At 55.1% G+C, this 24,380-nt stretch overlaps 1 protein-coding gene across 1 annotated transcript; it reads right to left on the bottom strand.

Moving 5' to 3' along the window:
• Nucleotides 1-207: 207 nt before the first annotated feature.
• Nucleotides 208-5,833, bottom strand: GAL3ST4 (galactose-3-O-sulfotransferase 4). Its single transcript, XM_053265430.1, has 4 exons — nucleotides 5,606-5,833; nucleotides 3,183-3,305; nucleotides 2,305-2,632; nucleotides 208-1,467 (listed from the first exon to the last, which is right to left on the bottom strand). Exons 2-4 carry the CDS (start codon nucleotides 3,296-3,298, stop codon nucleotides 607-609), a joined length of 1,305 nt encoding a protein of 434 aa, XP_053121405.1. The 5' UTR covers nucleotides 3,299-3,305; nucleotides 5,606-5,833; the 3' UTR covers nucleotides 208-606.
• Between the last annotated feature and the right edge of the window lie 18,547 nt (nucleotides 5,834-24,380).

Raw genomic sequence — 24,380 nt, 5'->3', positions numbered from 1 at the left:
CACAAGCCCAGCTCTCCTCCCTGTCCTATGAGCCCCAGGCAGCTCATGGGAAACCTGGAGTTCCGAGGAGTGCATTGCAGCCTCCGTGTCTGCCAGCTTCATTCTGAGCTCCCCACCCTGCAGCCAGCTGACTCTTTCCATATTGGCAGGCGAGTTGCCAGAAGCAGGAGGAGGAGGTGGCGGCAGCAGCAGCAGCAGCCGCCGCCACCGCCACCCTTTGGGTAGCAGGACTGATGGCTGGACAGAAGCAGGGCACAGCTGTGCTGAGCCCCAGGAGGGGGGAACTGCTGGCCTGCCCAGCAAGAGGAGACCCCCAGGGAAGTGCTTGTGTTTGCGGGAGTTCTCCTGCTTTTGAAGCTTCTGTCCCACTTGCAGTTATGGGTGCTGTGGGATTGGAGGGCTCTTTGAAGAGAGAGAGAACCAGGGCATGGGGAGTGGGATACTGCAGCCTTCAAACCGATCAAAACAGTTAAGTGCCAGTTGTTCCGCCGGGCAGGAGGCAAGTGTTGCGTGCGGGTCCTTTCAGTTCCATGACTCCTCTGTGCCCATTCGAGGATCTCCACCCAAGCACCTTTCAGGAGCCCGGGAAGCCCCAGGCCCACTGGGTCAGGAGGTCCGTGCCAAAGCAGCCTCTCTGCCCTTCTGTGGCTCCCTCACTCCCCTGGGCGGAGAGCTGTGGCCTGGTCCGGGTGGAGGAAACTGCTGGGCGTCCAGCAAGTCCTTGTACTGCAGTTCTGGGGTGACCATGCGCTGGCACAACGCCTGGTCTCCAGGTGCCAGGCTGGGCCGCAAGGCGTAACCCAGGATGGGCACCTGCCCAAACTGGAAGGGGCGGATGCGCTCGTCAGCAATGTGGCCAGGCTCCAGCGGACCCCCGCCCTGCAGGCAGTGCTGCTCCAACTCCACCCGCCGCTTCTGGAGTGCAGCCACTTCCTGGGCCATGCGGGCCCGACCAAAGTGCTCCACGCGGGCCCAGAAGGTGCGGTTGAAGTGGACGTAGAGGTGCCAGTCCAGGCTGTTCCAGGCCCGCAGCCGCGCAGCGTCTCCGGGCTGCAGGGCGCGCACCGCCTCCGGGCTGCGCAGGTTGTGCCGGAAGGCCACCACGTCATCGAGGCTCCAGCAGAGGGCGCTGCGCAGGAGGACCAGGGACTCGTCCATGTGCTCTGTCAGCAGCACGAGGTGGAAGGTGCGCTGCAGCCCCAGCAGGGCGGCTTTGACCGGGGCTGGGCTGGGGCCCCTTGGCAAGTCCAGGCCAAAGTCAAACCATAGCAGGTTGCGGGCGTAGTGGTTGCCTCGTTCACCCGGCCGGAAGAAGCGCTGCGGGGAGGCCAGAAACTCGGGCAGCGATCCAGCGCGACGGAAAGCGGGCGCCACGCCCTGGTAATAGGAGAAGGCGGATTCTGCCAGGGATACTGGGTCCCGCACAATGGAGAAGTAGAAACTGTTGGGATGCATCACTTTCTGGACCTGCAGAGGGAGAGACGGAGGCGAGCTAAGGTGCACTTCTGCGTAAGAAAAAAGCGGTGGTGCAGATGGATGCCCACAGTACTTTGCGGGGAAGGGAGGGCAGACTTGAGAAGGCATGCAGGCCATCTTGGAAGCCAGTGCCCCATTTCTCCCAGTGACAGGGGAATTGCTCTCTGCACATGCCCAAAGACACTTGGTGATTCCACCTGCCGGCCTTGGAGAGCCTTGGCCTTGATCCCATTTGTGAGCAGGCTGCAGAATGGAATGGAATTTGTATTACAGTCGTGGACCAGCCAGAAATATAAGACAAGGAGCAATAACCAGCAGGCTGTGGAGATGCTACCATGGCCAAGGAAACTGGAGCCCCCAAGACCCGGCCTTGTCCCTGGGCATGGATGAAGAGGAGCGCTGCCAGCGCTGGGAGGGCAGCACCCCTTCTGGGCACCTTCCTCACAAGCCTGCCTAGAAATCAGAGTCTGGTAGAAGGCCCAGCACTCACAGCATCCCTGCTGCTTGAGAAGGATCATGTTCCCAACCCTTGTGGCTCCAGAGATAAGCAGTGTCTGGACAGAGTCTGGAGAAGCCTGAGAAGAACCTGGGACAGGGAGCGGGGTGGGGTGGGGTGGGGGGCTCACTAAGCCAGACTTGCAAAGGCCAAGGAGGGGAGAGGTGCTCTCTACTCTGCCATGGCCAGCAGAATCAACCTGGTGATGTTGGTTCTGCTGGGTTTGGGTGGCCGGGATGAATGCACAGGCGGGCCTCTGTGCCCCCCTCTCCAGAAGAACTCTCCCAGCACCCGTGTCACGAGCCTGTGCCTACACACACACACACACACACCTCGAGCAGGTTGAAGCGCATGTGGTGGCAGAGGATGTCGAAGGGGCGCCCCCGGGGATGCCACCCTTTGACCCGCCGGGCCTGGAAGAGGTTGGGGTAGCTGAACTGGTAACGGGCAGGGAGAGCAAAGCGCAGCCCCCGTGTCTCCCCGAAGCGGTGCAGGAGGTTGACGATGGTGCTGCTGCCCGTCTTGTGGGTCTTCAGGAAGACCAAGTGCTGCCTTGGCTGGCACAGGAGGGCAGGCCTGGGGGGCCTTTCTGCCTCCCCCACCTGCTGCACTTCGGCTGGAGGGGCCCAGGGCGTTGGGAGCAGCCGGGACAAGGAGGCCCTGGAGGGGAGAGCAAGAAAAGGCGTGAAAAGCATCCCACTCCCCGGACACTCTTGTGCAGGGCTGGGGTGAGGGTGCAGGGCGTGTGTCCCCCTGCTGTTGACTGGCCACTGGGCACCACTGCTGAGCACTGGTAGGGCAGCCCTTGGCCATCTGGCCCCTTCCTGCTGCTTCCTCCAGTGGTCCAACCAGATGCTGCTATTAGAATGTCAGGAAGGCAATAGTCTCCCTCCATGGCTTGTCCTCAGCATCTGGTTTTTGGAGATAGACTGCTCCTGAACTCAGCTCCTGCCTGTAGGCTCCCAGCAGCATCTGGTGGCGGGGGGGGGGGGCACTGTGCGAAACAGGATGCTGGACTAGATGGGCCTCCTTGGGGAGCCTGATCCAGCAGGGCTGTTCTGATGAACACAGAATCTCCACTTCACTCTCCTGGCTAATAGCCACTACAGACTCCACCCTCCTCCAGATGAGTCTAATCACCTTTTGCAGCTATCTCAGCCAGCGGCCAGCTGCTGCTTAAGAAGGAGAGGCGGGTGGTGGCAGGACTTACCTCTTCTGAAGGGAGACGCCCAAGAGCTGGATGGTGAATCCAATTGCCACAGAGACAGCCAAAGCAGTCCAGAGCACCTGGAGGCGGCAGCAGCAGCATCCAGAGAAGACCCTCATCCTTCGGCTTGTGGGGCAGGGAACAGGGCAGTGGAGGCAAGAGAATGCACCTTGTTAGCAGCGCCTGGGAGCCCTCCTGGCTCCTGCCCCATGGCATAGCCCAGCCACGCCCGGAAGGGTCTCAGGCCCCGGCCCCACCGGAAGCCCCTTGTCTCCCCGGCTTGGAGCTGCTGGGCTCCCTGTGTCCTGCACCCAGCGTGCTCAGACTCACCATCCTCTGAAGCCCAGCAACGCCATCTTCGGGGTGGGGGTGGGGGGTGGGCAGGAGGGAGCACATCAGGCCCACGAGGCTTGGAGTCGTCACCCTCCTTGGCCGAGGAGAAGCCTCAACCCCCACACTCGCCCCTGTCCTAGCCCTCGCTTTTCAGATGATGGTGCGGAGGAGGCGACGAGGGGCGTGGGTGCAGTGCCTCACAGGCCCCCTGGCTACTTGGAGCCCTCCTTACACACACCCACACCCGCTTTTGCTCCGGTCCTGACCCTCCATGCCCTGCAGGCTGCGGCAGGCGCATCCCCAAGGTGTAGCCCGGAGGAGGAGGAGGAGGAAAGGTGTGCTGGACTTTGGACCCTTCTGCTGCCTGCCGCCCCTCCCCCGCAGTCCCTCTGGAAGCCTGAGCGGTGTGGGGCAGCTCCAACACTGCTGCCGGGGAAGGCGCCTCTGCTCCTCCAGGCCCTCCATCCTGCACCTCCCTTGGTACACAACCTAGTCCAGTTATGAGCCGGGGAGGGATGGAGGAGACCAGGCGGACCTCAGCCGGAAGGAGGGAGCCCTCCGAGTCCGAGTCCTCCCCGGGAGGCACCCGGCCAGGCAGCACCTCTGGCCCTCCAGCCCGCCTCCCCTGAAGCAGCCCTGTGACCCACAAGCCGCCTCTTGGGGCTGGGTAGCAGGAAGGGAGGCCCGCCCCGCCCCGCCCCGCCCGCCCCAGCGTGAGCGCACCCCTCCTCCTCCTCCTCCCTGTCCCAGACAAACCCAGCCAGACGCTCAGCGGGGAGGTGGGTCCCGCTAGCTGGCGGAGGCCTCGCCCAGCACTTCCACGGACTCGGGGGAGGCCCCCGTCTGCTGGCCCCTGCTGCCGCCTGGCCTCCATGTCAGGCCCTTCGCCTTCCGCCTGCCACTCCTCATTAGCAGCTAGGGGGATTAGGCCGCCCGGCCCGGCCCGGCAGATGGCGGCCCCCGCCCTGCCCCGGGGAGCAGCGCCAGGGAGGCAGCACTGCGCTGCATCTGGGCCGGGCGGCGGATCAGGCCCCGCCGCGGCGTCCCACCCCGTAGGAAGCGGCGCCCCCTCGCGTTTGGACCCGGCCCTGGCCGGCGAAGCCCCGCTGCTGTGTTGTACAGCACCGCGCACCGGCCGGCGGCACCCAGCGCCTCGGAGAAAGGCGTGTGTGGGGGGGGGGGGGCTTGGGGGGACCTCCCTCCCTCCTCGTCGCCTGCTTTTGAGAGGGAGTGGGGCTAGAGCCAGCAAGCTGGGGACGCGGATAGTTGGGGGCGGGGGGAAGATGCCCCATGGCGGGGCGGGGGGGCGCGAAGGCCAAGGGCGCCTCCTGCTGCCTCAAGGAGCCGGGCTGCTGCGCCTCGGAAGAATCCGCCTCTCCGCGCGTTTCCCACCAGCAAGTCAGTGCAAGCGTGTCCGACTAGCGCCCCCCACCCCGCCCTGGCTTGGAGTCGGCCCCAGAGACCCCTGGGCAGTTCCCCAGCCGGGGCCCACCAAAGACAGAAACCGCGACACCAGCCCTTTGGGCAGGGAGGGGAGAAGCCCGTCGGGGCGAGGGCGGAGCTGGGCGTGGGCCAGGCAGTTCTCCCCACGTGGCTTTCGGCAGGCAGCGGGAGATCAGCCGGTCGGGACTCCCCGCCCCCAGGGCGCGGAAACCGGAGCTCCTTCTGGGCATGTGCAGAGTGCTTCAGCCTCTTCGCAGGGAGTCGCAGCTGGTCACCACCCGGGTTTCATCTGTTCCGCACCCAGCCGCCCGCTGGCTTGGCTCAAGTCCTCGCCCGGGACCCAATCCAGAGCCAGCCGCCGCCAGCTCCTGCCCCAGCTCCTTCCCTGCGAAGGGGCTCCATCATGCAGGGCCGGGAGGGGGGCAGACAGAGGGAAAGCTAGAGGAGAAACTCTTATCTCAATTTGCTGGTGGTGGGGCGGAGGAAAGGGAGGAAAGGTTTGGGGGGGGTCAGTAAAAGGAGGAGGCTCCTCAGAGGCTTGGGGGGGGGGCGCACCCTTGGCGGCAGAGGCTTCGTCCTCCTCCTGCCGCCCCGGTCCTCTCCTGGGGGTGTGTGTGGAATCGGAGCCCCTCCGCCCCCTCCTGCCTTACCTGGAAACGGGAGGTGGTCCTTCAGTTCCTGCCCGGGCGCGCCGCCATCATCCACGTGAGGGGGGGCGATCTGAGCCGCGGAGCTGCCACCCCCTAATTCGGGAGGGGCAGCCCGAAGCGTGCCCACCCCCGTCCTCTCCCTCCGGCCGCTTCTCTTCCGTCGAACTTTCCTTGCCCGCCCGCCCGCCTCCCTCCTGCTGGCGGCGGCGGCGGCCGGCCCTGCTTTCTCCAACTTTCCCCCAAACTCGGTTTTCCTGGCTCCCTCCTGCGCCGCCTTTTGTTTCCCCGGCTCGATGCCTCCTCCTCCTCCTCCTCCTCCTCTTCCCCCTCCTCCGCCGCCCTGCTCAGCTGCTCTGCCCAAAGCCCGCCCGCGCCGGGTTGCAGCGCGACCCCCGGGCGGGGAATAGCAGCAGACCCGCCGCGCCGGCTTTCCGGAGAGTCTCTGCGCAGACAGAGAAGTGAGTCGCCCCCACCCCCGCCCCGCAATAGCGAAAGAGCGAGGCTCGCGGACAGAAGCCCCTCCACCGCCGGCCCGGCCCGGCGGCTCCCGCCCTAGAGGTGGGCTCGTGTGCTCTCAGCCGGGCGAGGCTATGGGAGGGACCTCTGCACATGCTCTAGGGTGCTGCTCTTTCTTGCTCCCTCCCTCGCATATTTCAGGACTGCGACTTGGCAATGAAAACAACTTCTGGGGCAGCTCAAATGCAGCCCAGCTAAGACAACCACAAAACCCCCTGGTTTCCTCTCCCAGATGCTGTTCTTCAGATACAAGCTAGCTCCAGGGTTGGAGGAGGTAAGGCCTAGTGGGTGGGGAGGGACAGGAACCCCTCACCCCACTCTCTGCTGTCTCAGATCCAGATAAAGCAGCTGGGAGGAGCATAGTGTGGGGCTGGGGGGTGCACGTGGCTGCTTCAGTTTCTCCACAAATCTGTTCTCCACCACACCACTCAGAGGCTCACTCCTGCCCCCACCCCGCATACCAGGGAAGGGCTGACTGTGTGGACACCACACACTTGGGAGATTCCTCCAGCAAAAACGCAGGCCCAAAGGCTTGTTTTCCTATCCTGTCCTGCCTCTCTCTCTCCCTCTCCCCACACACCACAACCACACCATTGCAAACTCAGCAGGGGTGTAAACAGCAACACCCTGGAGCTGGTCTGGTCTGGTGGGAGCCAGCACGACTAGTCCCCTGAGCGAAGCAGGGTCTGCCCTGGTTGCCTATGAATGGGAGACGAAGTGTGAGCAGCACTGGAAGACATTCCCCTCAGGGGGTGATGGGGCCACTCTGGGGAGAGCAAGATCGGCTGGGAGAGATTCCTGCCTGCAACCTGCAAGGGTCTGACTCAGTATATGGCAGCTTCCTCTCTTCCTGTGTTCCCAACAGCCTCCAGGGTTGGCCACTGGAGGAGTAATGGCCAAGTCTCCTTAACGGCAACAAAGGAACTTGAGTCACCCACAGCCTTGTCTCTCAGCTTCTGCGGCTTCCCCGGACACTTGCCTGGTGGGCCTTCATCTCCCCGCCAGTTCCAGCACCTCCAGCCCTGCTGCTCCTTCAGATTTCTCGGCCCTTTCTCCAGGAGCTGCTGGTCAAGGCCTCTGTGTGTGTGCACTTGAGGCAGGGCGACAACGGATGCCGTTGTCCAAAGCAGAGGGCGAGGAGGGCATCCAGCCACCTCTGACCTCTCTGGCACCCCAGGCCTCTGCAGCCTGATGCCACGTCCTCCCCTCCCCTCGTGGAAGGATTTCTCCTGCCTCTCCCCCTTGCCTACCCTTATGGCCAGAGCCCCCTCCCAGAATCTCTGCACAACCCCCCCCCCGCCCTCCTTCAGACCCCTCCCCAACACCGCCCTGACGCCTTTGGCACAGTCAGTCCTCCCCACCCCAGCTGAGGCCCAGGACGCAGAAGCCACCCCACGGCCTTTCCCCCGCGGGGTCTGCCTCCGCTTCCGTCCCATTCTTGGGTTGCCTCGCTTGCAGGGGTGTCGCTATAATTGAGGGGGTGGGGGAGGTGCTGCTGAGGGCCCCTCAGCCAGCTCCATCCCTCCTTATTTTCTTCATTATCTCTCTCACTCTGAGGGGGCCTCCAGGGAGAAGGGCCAACGAGGCCCCCCCTCTCCAAGCTACGCCCCTGCTCCCTTGCGTCTGTTCCTTGACTGAGCACCCCTTGAGGCAGGGCCCAGCCTCCCACTCTGCATAAAGCACCACACACACACACCCCGCTGGTTCTGTCATGATCATCTAGAACTGTTACTGTGAAAGTAACTTTGAATGAAATACTGTAACTCTGTAGTGTATTATTATAACTTTGAACAAATGTTTAGTAAAGTTCCTATACATGTGAACAATTCACCAAATGGTTCTTCTTTTTGGCTTGTGGTCTGGAACACCAGAGTGGGCTAGTGTTACAAAAGGGTTGTTGTTGTTGTTGTTTTTAAGAAAGGGAAAGGAAAAGGAAAAGGAAAAGGAAAAGGAAAAGTGACAGCAATGACTGGAAACCACATAAGTCAGGTAAGGGCAGTTGTAGCAACAGGCAGCAAGCAGAGCTATCAGGCGCCAGCATCCTTGGAGATTTGGCCCCATGATGGAGGACCCTGTTTGGCCAGACAAATGACTGGTGTGCCTGCCACCATCATAAGAACAGCCCTGCTGGATCGGGCCCAAGGAAACCCATCTAGTCCAGCATCTTGTTTCCCACAGTGGCTCACCAGATGCCACTGGAAGCCACAGGCAGGAGCTGGAAGGAGCAGGCCCGCTCTCCTGCTGTGACTCCCCTGCAACTGGGATTGAGAGACATCCTGCCTAAGGCTGGAGGTGGCCCTCCGACTAGTAGCTGATGATAGACCTCTCCTCCATGAAGTCATCCCAACCCCTCTAAAAGCCATCCAGGCTGTTGGCTGTCACCACATCTCCTGCCAGAGAATTCCACAAGTGGATTATGTGTTGTGTGGAAAGGTACTTCCGTTTGTTGGTCCTAGATTTCCTGGCAATCAATTCATAGGATGACCCCTGGTTTTAGTGTTATGTGAGAGGGAGAGAAGAATTTCTCGCTCTCCACTTTCTCCACACCATGCATGATTTGATAGACCTCTGTCATGACTCCCCACAGCCATCCTTTTTCCAAACTAAAGAGCCCCAGATGCTGTAGCCTTCCCTCATCAGGAAGGTGCTCCAGGCCCCTGATCATCTTGGTTGCCCTCTTCTGCACCTTTTCCAGTTCGACAATGTCCTTTTTTAGATGTGGTGACCAGATGACATCTGTGAGGGCCTCCCTCCCCCTCCTCCTCCTCGTGCATTCAATGCATCCTCTCCCTCCCTCCCCTGAGGTGCTGTGCTGCTCTCCAGACTGGCCACATGCCCTCCCCGGAGAATCTCTTGCACAGACACACCCGCCAGCTGTTCCCCAGCAAACCAGCTGCAGCCTCTCTTTGGCCTGGGAAGAGGAAAGCAGCCAAGCCAGACAGGAGGGGTGGCTGTTGGGGGAGAGGCCAGGGGTCCACCCAGTGCTGCTCCAGTTCAAGCCCCACCATCTGCTGCTGATGCAAAGCAAGGGCCCCTGGGAGAACCATGGGGCGGGGAGGGTCTGGTGCCCCCCCTCGCTCCTGGGCTGTGTCCACGGAGCCTCCCTGGCCCCTGGATGCTTCTGGGGAGGGGCATCGCCAGCAGACCCCCTCAGCTGCCACGAGCCGTAGTGGAGTGGCTGGTCTGGGCGACCACTTACTGCAATCAGCTGCTGCTGGAACACACACACACACACACATGCACACACGTCCTCCTTTTTGTGAAGGGTGGGGGTGGGGGCTGGTGCCAAAACAATCAATGAACCACTCCTGGAAAAGGGTCCAGGTGGTCAGACGTGGAGAGGTTTCTGGATGCAATATAAGCATGATAATTTTTGCTGTTTCTATGATTCTCTTTTGCTTGGTACAAAGGCAAGAAAGCAGTGAACGGAAAAGAGGATTTATTTTGCTTAGGGGTTTCCCACTCCTCCGCCCTCTGCCTGCTCCTGTGTAGGAGGGGGGGATGCAGCAGGCAAGATTCTGGTCAAGTGCTTATCTTGCAGAGGGGGGGGCACTGCCATACTGTCCATGCTGAGGTGGGGGTCAAGGGCCTCCTCGTGCCTCTCCCTGCCCTGACTTTCTCTTCATGAGCCCCCCAGGCCCCCTGCTAGGCCTGGAAAGTTCAGCCAGCACCCCTACCCCTGCATGCCCCCCCCAGCTGGTCTAATCTTCATTTCAGGGAGGCCTGGGGGCTCCACAGTGTCCGCTTGGAGAGCCCCGAGGTTGAGCCCCCACCCCTGTTCGGAGAGCTGGAATGGGACTCTCTTTTCCAGGCAGGGAGTTGGAAAGGGGCAGCAGCAGCAGGAGGGGCCCCTCATAGGAACATAGGAAGCTGCCATATACTGAGTTAGACCCTTGGTCCATCTAGCTCAGTATTGTCTTCCCAGACTGGCAGCGGCTTGCAGGCCAGGCAGGAGTCCCTCTCAGGAGATGCTGCCAGGGAGGGGACTTGGAGCCTAGATGCTCTTCCCAGAGCAGCTCCAGTGCTGCTCACACTTCTAGTCTCCCTTTCGTGTGCAGCCAGGGCGGACCCTGCTCAGCTTAAGGGGACAAGTCATGCTCTCCGCCTCAATAATAAGCTCTCCTCCTCAGTGGGGGTCTTGGTTGATTCACGGCCCCCGCTGAGCCGGCAGCAGCATCTTTCCTGGGGCCTCCTTGCCCCCCTCACCCCAGCCACCTCTCGAAGATGGGGGGCCCTGCCGGATGCATCTGAGGAAGAGACACTCCTGAGGTTGGGAGGGGGCAGAGGGAAGGGCTCAGCCGCAGCAGCAGCAGCAGCAGCAGCAGCAGCACCAACCTCCCTGAAAAGAGGCTGCCCGTGTTTGTGATCGGCAGTGCTCAGGGGCTGCTGCTGGGGGTGGGGGGGCAGTGCTCCCCCAGGCAGCAGGGCTGGGAGGGGACTCGAGGCAGGGGTGTATCTAGGGTAGGGCAGGCAGGGCACGTGCCCTGGGCGCCACTTGAAGGGGGGCGCAAATTCTTAAAATTAATTTTTTTTAAAAAGGCCACCAAAAACAAAATGGCCACTGCACATGCTCAAATGGCCTCTGTGAGGCCCTAGGCCATGACAGGCCTCACAGAGGCCATTTGAGCATGCATGGTGGCCATTTTGTTTTCAGCAGCCATTTAAAAAAAACAACAAACCAATTATTTAAAAAAATGGCACAGCACATGCTCAAATGGTCTCTGCGAGGCCCCTGAGGCCAGCAGTGAGAGGGGTAACCTTTGCAGATGCCCCCCTCCCACAGCCTATAGGAAGTGCACCGAAGGGGCTACAGGTTAAAAAAATTAATTTAATACAATATAAGTCACTGTACACATATTCAGTTTGGCACTATGTACAGAGAATCAGGGCTTGTGAATACAGAGCTGAAGCTTATGAGCTAGGATTGCATGCATTTGCTCCTACTTTGCTTCTTATGATAAGTGAGTTAAATGTGGTGTCTTAACAATATGGCTATTAATGGTGAGTTTGTCTCTGAATCAGTGTGAAATCCTTAGTATTAAGGCCCACTGGGTGTTTCTTGCTCTCTTTCTCTCATTTTAACTGTCTTTCTGAAATACTAGAATATAGTCCAAGCAGTGACACAGTTTACTCTGCATATCCTTTAATTATTTTCAGAGTATCTGGGAAAAGCCAAATTCTCCATTTATTTTTAAAACTGATGTAATAGTGATGCTACAATGCATAGTAGAGAATTAGACAGGCACTTCTGTTTAGTTTTCCAAGTACACCTCCAAATAGTATTTGGGTATTTCATAGCCCCCACTTTCTGAAATTTGTAGTTTTCCAGCATTTTTTGGTCTGGCTACGTCCACTGCTAAATAGTTTTTGAAATTTTGAAAGATTAACGAGCTTGACTTATATTTTTCAGCTGATATTATAGTAAAGTTATCTGAAACATGGGTGCCAGATGTTTGGACAGGGGGCACAATTTCAGTGCTTGCCCTAGGCGCCACTTTCCCTAGATAGGCCGCCGGACTGTGGATTGTGCAGGGTGGTGGGGAGCCAGGGGAGGCCAGGAGCGCGCGGCGTTTGGCTCTTCTGCCTCAGGCTCCCCAAGCCCTTGGGCTGGCTGGGGAGAGGAAGGAGGCTCCTCTTGAAGGGGGGGGCGGGAAGCGCAGCGCCGTGGGCCGACGTGTCCTAAAGGCTGAGCTAGCAGTTTTGCGGGCAGCTGAGATGGGGGGCGGGGCGGGGGGAGCATTCCAGGGCCGGCTTCTCCTCCCCGCTCCTTGCAAGAAAGGGCAGGCCCCAACACAGACCTGTCTGCCTTCTACTGTAGCTGAGCCAACAATGTCGGGAGACGCTGTGTGGGGCGGGAGGGGAGGGAGGTGGCTTGCTGGGGGGGAGCAGCTCTTCCTCCAGGAGCCCTTGAGAAGCCCCGAACTAAGGCAGCTCTTGGTGCGGGATTTGCCGCCGCAGCCGCCCAGCGGGTCCTGGGCCAGCCCCGCCGTGCCGCTGCCCTTCCTACCACCCCTTCTGAACCTGTCGCCCCCACCCCCCTTCCTGGCGAGGAGCATCATCAGCTGGCTCTGAGGCGCCTGGGGCGGCTGGCACTCAGACACAGGCCCTTTTGTCTGCCTTTGTCCTGGAAATGGGATCCCAGCAGCGACAGGCGGGAGGTTCCAGGAGGGGACGGGCCTTGGGGCCTCTCAGGCAGTGCTTGGATGCTGGCTGCTGCTTGCGGGGGTGGGGGACAGACTACTCCCCAGGAAGGGAAGAGGAGGAAGTGAAGGGGACACAAAGGAGACACCCTGCCGGCCTCATAAGAGGGCTGCTGCTGCTGCTGCTGCTGCTGCTGCTGCTGCTGCTGAGATCAATTCATGGTTTCTTCCAGGTTCCCTGACCTGACCTGTCCTGAGCATTGGGTGCTCTTCTTCAGGGGCAGATCGTGGAGTCCTAATCTCTTCTCTTCTGGGGGGATTGTATCCGGCACCATCCGGTTTCTCTCCTGGGACCATCTTGGGGGGGGGGGTGCTCATCGTGTTCTGCCTCATGCCTCTTCCCCCACAGGTCTACCCACAATCTTAATTCCTGTAATATATGCACTATGCAAATGAGCCCTGGACAATGGGACAGAGTACTGGGAAGAGGGTGGCCAGGTGCTGAGCGGAGACCCAGGGAGGCACCCTGCCCTCGGCGCCCTATGCCTTTTTACCACCAGGGGGAGCCCAGGAAGCAAAACAGGTCAGCACATCTTTTGGTTCAGGGATGAGCAAATGGGGCCAGGGTGGACTTTTTGAAAAGGGTTTAGAGACAAAGATATGTGTTCTAAAACAACTGTGTCCTAGAGTGATGATGTCTGTCCTTTTTGAGTAGCTTCTGCTGCTGTCAAAGTTGCCAGAAAGAGCATGCATCCCCCGCCCTCCACCAGCCTCCCTAGAATTATCTGGCCATGGTGACTGGTGTTGTAACCATCCAAAATAGCAGCAGTTTAAATCCCAAGGAACCCACAGTGGGGAAATCAGTGGGGAAACGTGGGCTTCAGATGCCTTCATCCCAGGCAAAGGCACTAGCAGCTGGCTATCCGTCTGAAAACTCCTCACCACAAAACCATTTGGGAGGAGATCTATAATTTGTGCAGTCCTGAATAGCCAAAAGGCAATAGCCAGAATGTGTCCCTGAATGTGCGAGCCAAGATCCCAATAAATGTTGCCTTGTGCCAATGTTCCAGTGAAGGCTGCTGCAGGAAATGCCAGCACTTCTGCTCACTTTAGGAATTTGTAATTCACTCTGCACAAAAGAGAGACAGCAGACTCTTTCACATGGACCCACTTCTGTGGGGCAGGAGGACATAACCCTGCAAGTCCCACAGAACTCACAAAGCTTAAATCTGTAGCAGTCCTATTCGATCATACCAGACTGAAAAATGGAGCATTCTGAGTAACTTGGGAGTTTGCAGAAGCCTAAACAGGAGCTGAGCCACAAAGGCTTTGTCGTCATATCTGTTCTCTGAAACGATCATGGCTGCCATCGATTAGGCTGGCTGAGGGCTTTCATTCTTCAGCATTGTGGCCACCTCCACTGATTTCTTTCTTTGCTGTAGGATCTTTGAGTGTCAAAATTGTTGGAAATTCTCTGTGGTGAGAGAATCCCTTTCTCACTATAGCAGAGTGCACAGAGGGACAACACAGCGGACATTTCGTTAAGCATGCGTGTGTGCTGAGAGTAAAGTAACTTGGAGCCAGTTCATAGTTTCAAATCAATATAAAAGGCATTTATTAAGGAACTCCGTTCTAGATAGGAAAGTGAGGAGTTAGGATCTCTAATCTATCTATCTAGCTGGATACAGATGGATTCTGCATCCTCTCTGCACATATGGTGCAGGGAGATAGGCTGGCCACGTTGCAAGGTAGAAGGGCAGGTAGGGAAGAGAGGAGAGGAAGGAAGTTAGTCCCTGAGATTATCAATCTAGATATCAAAGGGATAGTATCAGAGCAGTGGAGAAGGGATGACCAATGTCTTGACCCTCTAGCCCTCTGACTCACTAGTCTGTCCTCCACTGTCTGAGACGAGACAGCGCAAAGTCCTTAACTTCCAACAAAAATCAGGTCTGCTCAGTTAAGTCCTCCTGCAGATGTTGGCCTGCAACTCCTTTAATCCCTGGCTATTGGACACTGTGGCTGAGGATTATGGGAGTTGTAGTCCAAAAACAGCTGGGGAGCATAAGCTGAGCAGGCCTGGTCAAAATGTTTGAGAAGTTTGCTGTATGTACGTGTGCATGCATGTGAATAGTTCGGATGGCTAACTATTGACTGGCTATTTAGAATATATAGAGCTTAGGAACATAGGAAGTTGCCATATACCATTGGTCTATCTAGCTCAGTACTGTCTTCACAGACTGACAGCAGCATCTCCCAGGTTGCAGGCAGGAATCTCTTTCAGCCCTGTCTTGGAGATGCTGCCAGGGAGGGGACTTCTGCTCTTCTTTCAGGCTTGTTCACTTGAAAGCTATGTCTAGGTTGCAGTTGTGCCCCCTTCGCTGGGAGATGCGCCCGAGGGCATAGCTATAGGAGAGGGGGCTTAGGTTTGCCCCTCTTCCTGGCGGCCTCTCAGAGTAAGAGAGATAATGAAGAAAATAGGGAGGGATGGACCTGGGGGCCCCTCAGGAGCTGGGGGAGCCTGGGTTCTTTGAACCCCTCCACTCAATTATAACTAGGGAAATGCAGTCAGGAGGCCCTGGAAGCCCAATTTAGGCTGCTAGGTAGCAGACTGAAGTCAAGGACCCCCAGGGTAGCATTTTCTGAAGTGCTATCTGTTCCACATTTAGGGCCAGCGAGACAGGCATTGCTGAGGGGTCTCAATGCATGGATGAGACAGTGGTGCCAAGATTAATGGTTTAGATTTGTTAGGCACTGGGATACATTTTGGGGCAAGCAAAGCCTGTACAAAAGGGACAGGCTCTACTTGAACCAAGATGGAACCAGACTGCTGGTGTTTAAAATCAAAAAGGTTGCAGCACAGCTTTTAAAATGACTCCAGGGGGGTTGCCGACAGGAACTGAGTGGTATGTGGTCCGGGAAGCAAAATCTCCTAAAGTGCGGGAGTGCAAACATTTTGGATAAACCAGAAGGGGACAGAGGAAAACCAGGAGTAGAGCAGATGCACAGCTGATCAAAAAGGACAAATGACAATAAGGGAGCATATGCCAGCTCCAGGTAAGAGACGGTGTATAGGTGTCTATATACCAATGCCAGAAGTCTCTGAGCCAAGATGGGCCAGCTGGAGTGCTTGGTTGCTAAAGAACCAATAAGATATAGTGGGCATAACGGAAACTTGGTGGAACAGTGAGAACCAGTGGGACACAGTTGTTCTTGGATACAGATGCTACAGAAAGGACAGGGAGGGGTGGACTGGGGATGGAGTAGAAGGGATAGAATCCAATCAGTTAGAAAACCTAGGAAGACTGGAGTCCTCCACAGAATCATTATGGGTGACAATACAAGAACTGAAAGGAAATATGTTACGAGGGACATGTTATCACCCTCCAGAGAGTTGTGAGACAAAATGCTGAGAGTGACCTGGAGTTGGAAAAGCAAATCAAAGAGACACCAAAGAGAGACAGAGTTGAATAATGGGTGACTTCAAGTACCCACACATAAACCCACACATAAACCCACACATAGACTGGATAAATTCATGTTCAGGTAATGAGAGAGAGGCCAGATTTCTAGACATGCTAAATGACTGTGCCTTAGAACAGTTGGTTGTGAAACCAAACAGAGAGAAGGTAACTTTGGACTTAATCCTGAGCGGTGCCTAGCAGGGGCGGAGCTACCATTGGGCGAACAGGTTCAAAGAACCCAGGCCATGTCCCCAGACTCACCCCCTGAATCAGATATCAGACATGTGGGGGCGTTATTTCATTCCCAAATGGGGCCCCGCAGCCTCGTTTGGGATTGAAATCAGCCCACGATGTATTGGCAGTGCAGCTGGAGTGACTCTGCCTGCCTTTTAAAAACCAACGAAGGAACGGTGTTGCTTTTATAGTCAGGAAGGATATAGCAATGACAGTACTTGGGTACAATGCGGTCAGTGGCTGACTAATATCAATTAGATTTCGTGGACAATCCTTTAACATGACAGTTCTTCAAGTCTATGCCCCAACAACTGATGCAGAAGAAGAGGAAGTTGATGAGTTTTATGCTCAAGTTCAGTCTGAAATTGACAGAACATGCAAGCATGATGTGATGCTGGTGGTTGGAGACTGGAATGCCAAAGCTGGAAAAGGTAAGGAGGCAAACACAGTTGGCCTATATGGCCTAGGAAACAGAAATGAAGCAGGAGAATGACTTATCAGTTTCTGCCAAGCCAATGATCTCTCCATTGCTAACACATTCTTCAAACAACCAAAGCAGTGCCTATACACATGGGCATTAACAACAATTGGAGTACACAGAAATCAAATTGATTACATTATTGATGCAAGGAGGTGGAAGAGCTCAGTTATAACAGCGAAGACATGGCCAGAGGCCAATTGTGGAACTAATCACGTACTGCTCGTGCAAGTTCCAAGTTAAGCTAAAGCAGAAAATCAAAGCTATCTAGCTTCAATGATATGATCTTGAGAATGTACCCACCATTTTCAAGGAGAACACCAGGAACTGCTTTGAAGTCATTTACAGGGAACCAGAGGAACTGTGGAATGAAATCAAATAAGTTGTTAAGGATGGATGTGAAAAGAGACTGCCAAAGACCAAGAAACAGAAGAAAGCAGAATGGATGTCACAACAGATGGTGGAAATTGCCGTGAAGACGAGAGTAGCCAAAGTCAAGAAAGATAAAGACCTCAGGAAGGAACTTAATAGGGAATTTCAGAAAGCTGTTAGAAGAGACAAGGAGCAGTACTACAATGACATCTGTAAAGACCTTGTGGATGGAAATAGACATGGAAAAACAAAAGTTTTCCAAAAGATCTCTGAACTCAGAGGGAGGTTCCAACCTTGAACTGGTATGTTAAGGGATGCCAAAGGACGGATAGTAACTAACTGAGAGAAGATCAATCAGAGATGGAAGAAGTACCCCTGCTAACTGGGCAAAGAGGCACCTTTTAACATGGTGATTCTCTTTATTTAGCAGGAGGAGAGTAACTGGCTCTATCCAGTCTCAGCACAGTACTTCCAGTGACTGTTGCTGGTGTCTGTCTTATGTTTCTTTTTAGATTGTGAGTCCTTTGGGGACAGGGATCCATCTTATCTTATTTATTTATTATTTCTCTGTGTAAACCGCCCTGAGCCATTTTTGGAAGGGCGGTATAGAAATTGAATTAATAATAATAAATATACTGAACAGCAACAACATTGATAATAAAATTCAGCCATCTCAGGTCCTTGGGAAGGACTCGATGTCTGGATAAAACAAACCAGTCAATAACACCTGTCTTGACTGTGTAAACATATATACTGAAAATCTGTACAGCAATGACGTCAACATCCAAGGTACTCTAGAAGATATTCCCTACTTGCAAGAACCTCTAGTACGGGAAGATGACGTTAGATCAGCACTCCAGTCATTACCAAGTCGGAAGGCTACAGGAATGGATGGAATAGCTACAGAAATATGGTAGGCAATAGAAGAAGAAACAGTCAAGGCTCTAACCAAACTATGCCAGCAAATTTGGAGAACAAAACAGATTGGAAGAGATCAGTCTACATACCCATACCAAAGAAAGGAGACTTAACAGATTGCACAAACCATCGCACAATATCTTTAATTTCAGATGCTAGCAAAATAATGCTCAGGATCATCCAGCGCAGATTAGAGCCCTATGTGGAAAGGGAAATGCCGGATGTTCAAGCTGGTTTCAGAATAGGCCGAAGAACAGGAGACATCATTGCTGATGCACGCTGGATAATTGAGAAAGCCAAAGAATGCCAGAAAGAAGTCAAAACATGCTTTATTGACTACAGAAAAGCCTTCGATTGCATCGACCATGTCAAGTTGTGGAATATCCTTAGGAAAATGGGCATCCCAGAACATCTCATTGTTCTCATGAGAAACCTATACAAAGGGCAGGAAACCAAAGGGCAGGAAACCAGGAAGTCCAGATGGAACATGGTGAAACAGACTGGTTCCAGATCAGCAAAGCAGTAAGACAAGGCTGTATACTTTCTCCCTCTTTATTCAACTTATATGCTGAACATATACTGAGAGAAGCTGGATTGGAAGAAGATGAACGTGGTTTTAAGTTGGAGGAAGAAACATCAATAACCTGCACTACGCTGATGACATCACTCAGCTGAGAATGCGGATGATCTGCAAGTTCTAGTAATGAAAGTCAAGGAGCACAGTGAAAAAATGAGACTACAATTAAATGTAAGGAAGACTAAACTAATGACAATGGGCACAGCAACCAGCCTCAGAATTGACAATGAAGACATTGATGTGGTGGGTAGCTTCTGCCTTTTAGAATTGACCGTCAACAGTAAAGGATCCAGCAGTCAAGAAATACGCCGCAGACTAGCACTTGGTAGGGTTGCAATGAAGGCCGTGGAAAGGATATTTAGATGTCATGACATGTCTACACCTACAAAGATTAGAATCATTTGGACAATGGTTTTTTCCCGTGACACTCTATGGATGCGACAGCTGGACTTTGAAGAAACAAGATAGAAAAAGCATTGACGCATTTGAACTTTGGTGTTGGAGAAGACTCTTGAGGATACCATGGACAGCCAGGAAAACAAATAAATGGATCCTAGAACAAATCAATCCAGAATTTTCACTCGAGGCACAAATGACCAGGCTCAAACTATCATACTTTGGACACATTATGCAAAGACCCAGCTCCCTTGAGAAGTCCATAATGCTGGGAAAAGTTGAAGAAAGAAAAGAAGAAGACCAGGAGCAAGGTGGATGGACTTGATTATGACAGCGATGAATGTACCACTGAGAGACCTTCAAGGCCGAGTTGAAGACAGATCATCCTGGAGAGAATCTATCTATATGGTCGCTAAGAGTCAACACCGACTTGACGGCACTTAATCAATCAATATGTGGTGACAACCACCAGCCTGGATGGCTTTAAAAGGGGCTTAGATAAATTTATGGAGGACAGGTCTATCAGTCTACTAGTCTGAGGGCTATAAGCCACCCTCAGCCTCAGAGGCAAGATGCCTCAAAATGCCAGTTGCAGAGGAGCAACAGCAGGAGAGAGGGCATGCCCTCAGCTCTTGCCTGTGGGCTTCAAGAGGTATCTTGTGGGCCTCTGTGTGAAACAGGATACTGGACTAGATAGGCTGCCTTGGTCCTAATCCATCAGGGCTGTTCTTATGTTCTTATGATTGCATGCCCAGTGTGGATGAAACAGTTCTGCTGGGAGAATCTGTGTGCTCTGGAGGCCTCCTCAGTGCCAAAGATTTACTCCTCTGGCATTGAACGAAGCCTCCCTCCAAAACTCTGAGGCAGGGACTGATGCACTAGGCCTGTTCACATGTCCCTCCTCACCTGGGAACTCCAGGAGCAAGGCCGAAGGGTGATCATGTGGAAGGTGGAAGCTGGGTCGGACAGGAGTAGCCTTTCCAGGTTCTCTCCCCAGCATTTAACCACGGGTGGATGAAAAGCCATCGGACTGTGTAATCCTGCCTCCCACAATATCACTCTCCCCTCCTCCTTCCTGGAGTTCCAACAACTGCCGATTGGGATGGAGCCTGGCCCTCTGGCCCAGCCCTGACTGTGCACTTATCCTGCCCAGGTGAGGGCCATGTGGATAAGCCTGCTGGCTACTCAGGAACCACACTTCAGCAAGCTGATCCTTCCTGGATCCCAAATCTCAAAGCATGAACCTTCATTCATAGTCTATTTATGCAACTAGCCCTCAACAGATTTGGCATCTGTCCCGACCAATTACATGGATCAGACAGCTGTGTGGGAAATGCCCTCCTAGAGGCTCAGTCAGCTCCTGAACAAATGCTGTTCTCTCCTCCAGCTGGCTGTCTCTGCCTGGGTGGGCTTGTTGTGTCCGGGGAAGTGTGGGTTAAAGGTAGCCATGTGGTGGGTGGTGGCCCCAAAGCAAGACTGAGACTATGGCCTCATTTACACTCTCCACAGCCCTCTCCAGCTTGCAAGGTCCTTTTTCTCACAAATTACCTCCAAGGAGCTGTTTTTTGGAGATGCCACCACAAGAGTCCTCTTCACTGCAAACAACAGAGCCAGCATAGCGTAGTGGTTAGAGTGTTGGACTAGGACCAGGAAGACCCACGTTTGAATCCCCATTCAACCATGAAACTCACTGGGTGACTCTGGGCCAGTCATGTATCTCTCAGCCTAACCTACCTCACAGGGTTGTTGTGAGGATAAACATAACCATGTACGCCGCTCTGAGCTCCTCGGAGGAAGAGTGGGATATAAGTGTAAAAATAATAAACAAACAAATAAACAAACATGAATGTCGCACCTTCAATAGGCCCAAATGAAAAGTCCCCCAGATGTGAGCAGAGTGTTTGAAGATATGGCTGTGGGGCAAAACTGAGCTGAAACCAAAAGGGAGTGAGAGCCAGAGGAGGCTGGCCCTATGGAAGCCCCAGTGCTGTGGTTGGGATGCCTTCGGGCAGACAGGAGGCCTTACCAGGAGAGGAGAGGAACAGGCCAGGCTGCTGTGCCAGAGGTCACCTGCTGATCTCCCTGGGGAGCTGGTATCCACAGCCCCAGCTCTTCAGATCTGCCTGCAGGGTCCTCTTGGATCCCTTGGAAGGCAGAGAGCAGATGGAGAGGAAAATGTGGCTGTCCTCATCAGGGGTGTAGCTTCCATTGAACAAGGGGGGACGATTGCACTTGGGGCCACAGGCTTTGAGAGGCCCCCAAATATGGGCATAGGGTCCACTGGACAAGGGTGCCTTGCAGCTGGGGCATGCACCCTCTTTCTGAGTGTGGTGGGAAGAGAGAAGCAGCGCACTGGGGCAGGGCTTCCTTTCTCCTCCCTCCCCCCGTGCTTCCTCCTCCCAGGCAGCGGGCCGCCTCTTGCTGCCTGGCCCTGATCCGCTGCTGCCGCCCCCGGCAGAGGACATTGACCCCTGCGGCCCCACACCTGGCCTGGCTCCATGCCATCGAGCTGGTGTTGCTGCTGGGCACCCTCCTGCTCTGCACAGAAGTTGAGCCAGTGGAGGGGAAGGCTTGTGGTGGGAAGGTGAGGCTGCCTGCCCCTTGCATCTGACCTCAGATGCAGGGGATGTGGCTTGGGCACTGGGAGGCCCCATAGCTCTGATCCCCCCCCCGGCCACCAGTTACCTCGCTAGGCCCCTGGTCCTCCTATTAGCAAAGTGGGAGGGGAGCAGTACACAAAGTGAAGAGTCCATGGAAGCCCAACTGGGTAGTGTTCCCTCTTGGATGGAAGGCACACTGATACCCCCCACCCCTGCTGGAAAAGGTCCCCTCATTAGATGGTAGAAGGTCTTCTTGCTTCAGAACTAGGACCTCCTCCCTGGGTGGCTCCCTTTGGCCTTCCTTAGGCCTTTGTCATCTCCTGCTTGTGGGCATCCCAGAGGCAGTTGGTGGGAGACCACTGTGGGAAAGAGGGTGCTGGACTAGAGAGGCCTTCTTGGGCCTGTTCCAGCAGCAGGGCTGGTCTTATATTCCTAGGTTGGGGGTGGGGAGGAGGAACCCAAAGTACAAAGTACAGGTCACCAGGCCTGTCTTAGGGCCAGCTTAAAGGTCAAAAAACATTAAAAAAGCTTCCGAATTCCTCAGGGCTCCTCATCAAGTCCACAGGAGTGCCCAGACAGGGAAACCGGAAGGAAAGGACGCTCTGCTGGATGGGATGGAACCTGCTGGGGCGGGGCGGGGCAGGGAGAGAACTGGCTTGCCCTACAGCTTCCTTTTATCTCCCCCCCCCCCATCATCAGAGTGCTCCATCAGGCTGGGTGTTAAGCCAAACAAAGAACAGGAACACTCTGCCCCCCCCCGCCCCGAAGGCCCAGCAGCCTCCTTTCCTCCCCTCCCTTCTCTCTCTCTCTCTCTCTCCAACATCCAGACTGATGAAGAGCTCTGAGGAACAAAGAGCTTCCGCACTTCTTAATGGCTTTTCAGCCACTCCTAATAAAAGACAGGATGACCCTCCTGTTGCTTTTGGGTGGCTCCTCCTCCCCCCAGGGCTGACATTTCTGTCATTCCCCTGTTAATTGACCACTTAATCCACAGAAAGCAAAGTGCATCCTGGGTAACTGCACTCAGCATGGTCAGGGTGGAAGCGGTGAGGAGGAGGAGGAGGAGGAGGGGGAGGGGGGGCAGCACAGCTCCCTCCTGCATCCCAGTGGCAGGGAAATCCTGTGTTGGAGCAGCAGCAGCAGCAGCAGCAGCAGGAGGTGTCTCTCCTCCTCCTCCTCCTCCTCCTCCTCCCCCTCTGCCCCACAACTCCTGCCCTGCTGCTGCCTGGGAGTGGAATGGGCCCCTTGGACACACACCCCGCCCCCAAAAGGTCAAGAGCCCTGCCCCTCAGCTCAGGGATGTAGCTATACATGAGCGGAGGGGTTCAAAGAACCCAGGGGCCCCAGCTCCTGAGGGCCCCCCAGCTCCACCCCTCCTTATTTCCTTCATTTTCTCCATCACTCCGAGGGGCTGCCGGAGAGAGGGGTGGACATGGGCCCCCTCTCCCCACACTATGCCCCTTAGCCTTTCAAGGACTACTAGCCTGGATGACTAAATGGGACCTGCATGTCCAGGGGCAGCAGGAGGAGGAGGAGGGTGCCTCTGAGTCATCCTCCTCGGCGAGGAGGGCAGGTGCTGAGCCTGGGGTTAATCCAGCCACAGGGGCTGAAGGTGGCAGCAACGCCCCACCTCTTGAAGGACAAGCAGGGCTGGCCAGCTGGGCCCAACAGCCTGCTGTGCTGAGGGCCAGAAATAGCCAGCTACTACTAAGTGTGTGACTAACAAGCAGAAGGTTGCTGGTTCAAATCCCCACTGGTACTTTATCGGGCAGCAGCGAGATAGGAAGGTGCTGAAAGGCATCATCATCTCACACTGCGCGGGAGGAGGCCATGGTCACCCCCTCCTGTATCCTACCCAAGACAACCGCAGGGCTCTGGGGGCGCCAGGAGTTGGAATCGACTTGACGGCGCACTTTACTTTACCAAGTGCGTGTACTGAGTGCGAGCGTGTCCCCCACCCCTACCCCCACTGCTCCTCCCCTCTAAGGAAGCTGCTTTGGTCATCCAGCAAAAATACATGGTTTTTGGTTGGCCTTCAAGAGAACCCTCTGGCCTTCCAGTGTTTTAAAAATGCTTTCAAATGTTTCTGGTTTAAATGCATTTACATTTGTTTTTATTACATAAGAAGAGCCCTGCTGGATCAGGCCCAAGGCTTATCCAGTCCAGCATCTTGTTTCCCACAGTGGCCCACCAGATGCCTCTGAGAAGCCCACAGGAAAGAGGTGAGGGCATGCCCCCCCCCGCAACTGGTATTTAGAGGCATCTTGCGACTGAGGCTGGAGGTGGCCTATATTAGCCACCTGATATTAATAGACCTTCTTCTGTGAATTTGTCTAAGCCCCTTTTAAAGACATCCAAGCTAGTGGCCCTCACCGGATCTCAGGGTAGAGAATTCCATCATTAATTACGTGCTGTGTGGAAAAAGTGCTTCTTCTTGTCAGTCCTAAATTTCCTGGCCTTCCATTTCATGGGATGACCCCTGGTTCTAGTGTTGTGAGAGAGGGAGAAAAAATTGTCTCTGCCCACCCTCTCCAGTCCATGCATTCTTTTATAGACCTCGATCATGTCTCCCAGCAGTTGCCTCTTTTCCAAATGAAAGAGCCCCCGATGCTGTAGCCCAGCCTCATAAGGAAGGTGTTCCAGGCCCCTGATCATCTTGGTTGCCCTCTTCTGCACCTTCTCCGGTTCTCCAAGATTGCAGACAGGGGTTCGGTACCCATGGATGTAATTCATCTGGAACTGCAGACTTCAACTCCTTTAAGGCAGCGAAGTGCTTCAGAACATAAGATCAGCCTTGTTGGGTCAGGTCTCAGGCCCATCTAGTCCAGCATGCTGTTTCACACAGGGGCCCACCAGGTGTGTTGGGAAGCCACCTAAACAGGGAGTGAAGGCAGGCCCCCCTCTCCTCCTCTGCAACTGGTATTTGGAGGCATCTAGCCTCTGAACATGGAGGTAGCCTATCGCCATCAAGACTGGCTTTGCACTTTGATCCTGTTCATGGATAGAGTTGTCCTCCATGAAAGTATCTAAACCCCTCTTAAAGCCATCCAAGCTGGTGGTCATCACTACATCCCATGGCAGAG

The sequence above is a fragment of the Hemicordylus capensis genome, chromosome 6 (assembly GCF_027244095.1).
Source record: "Hemicordylus capensis ecotype Gifberg chromosome 6, rHemCap1.1.pri, whole genome shotgun sequence".
NCBI lineage: Eukaryota > Metazoa > Chordata > Lepidosauria > Squamata > Cordylidae > Hemicordylus > Hemicordylus capensis.
The sequence above is the reverse complement of the archived record's forward strand: the minus strand, read 5'-3'. Positions and strand labels throughout refer to the sequence as shown.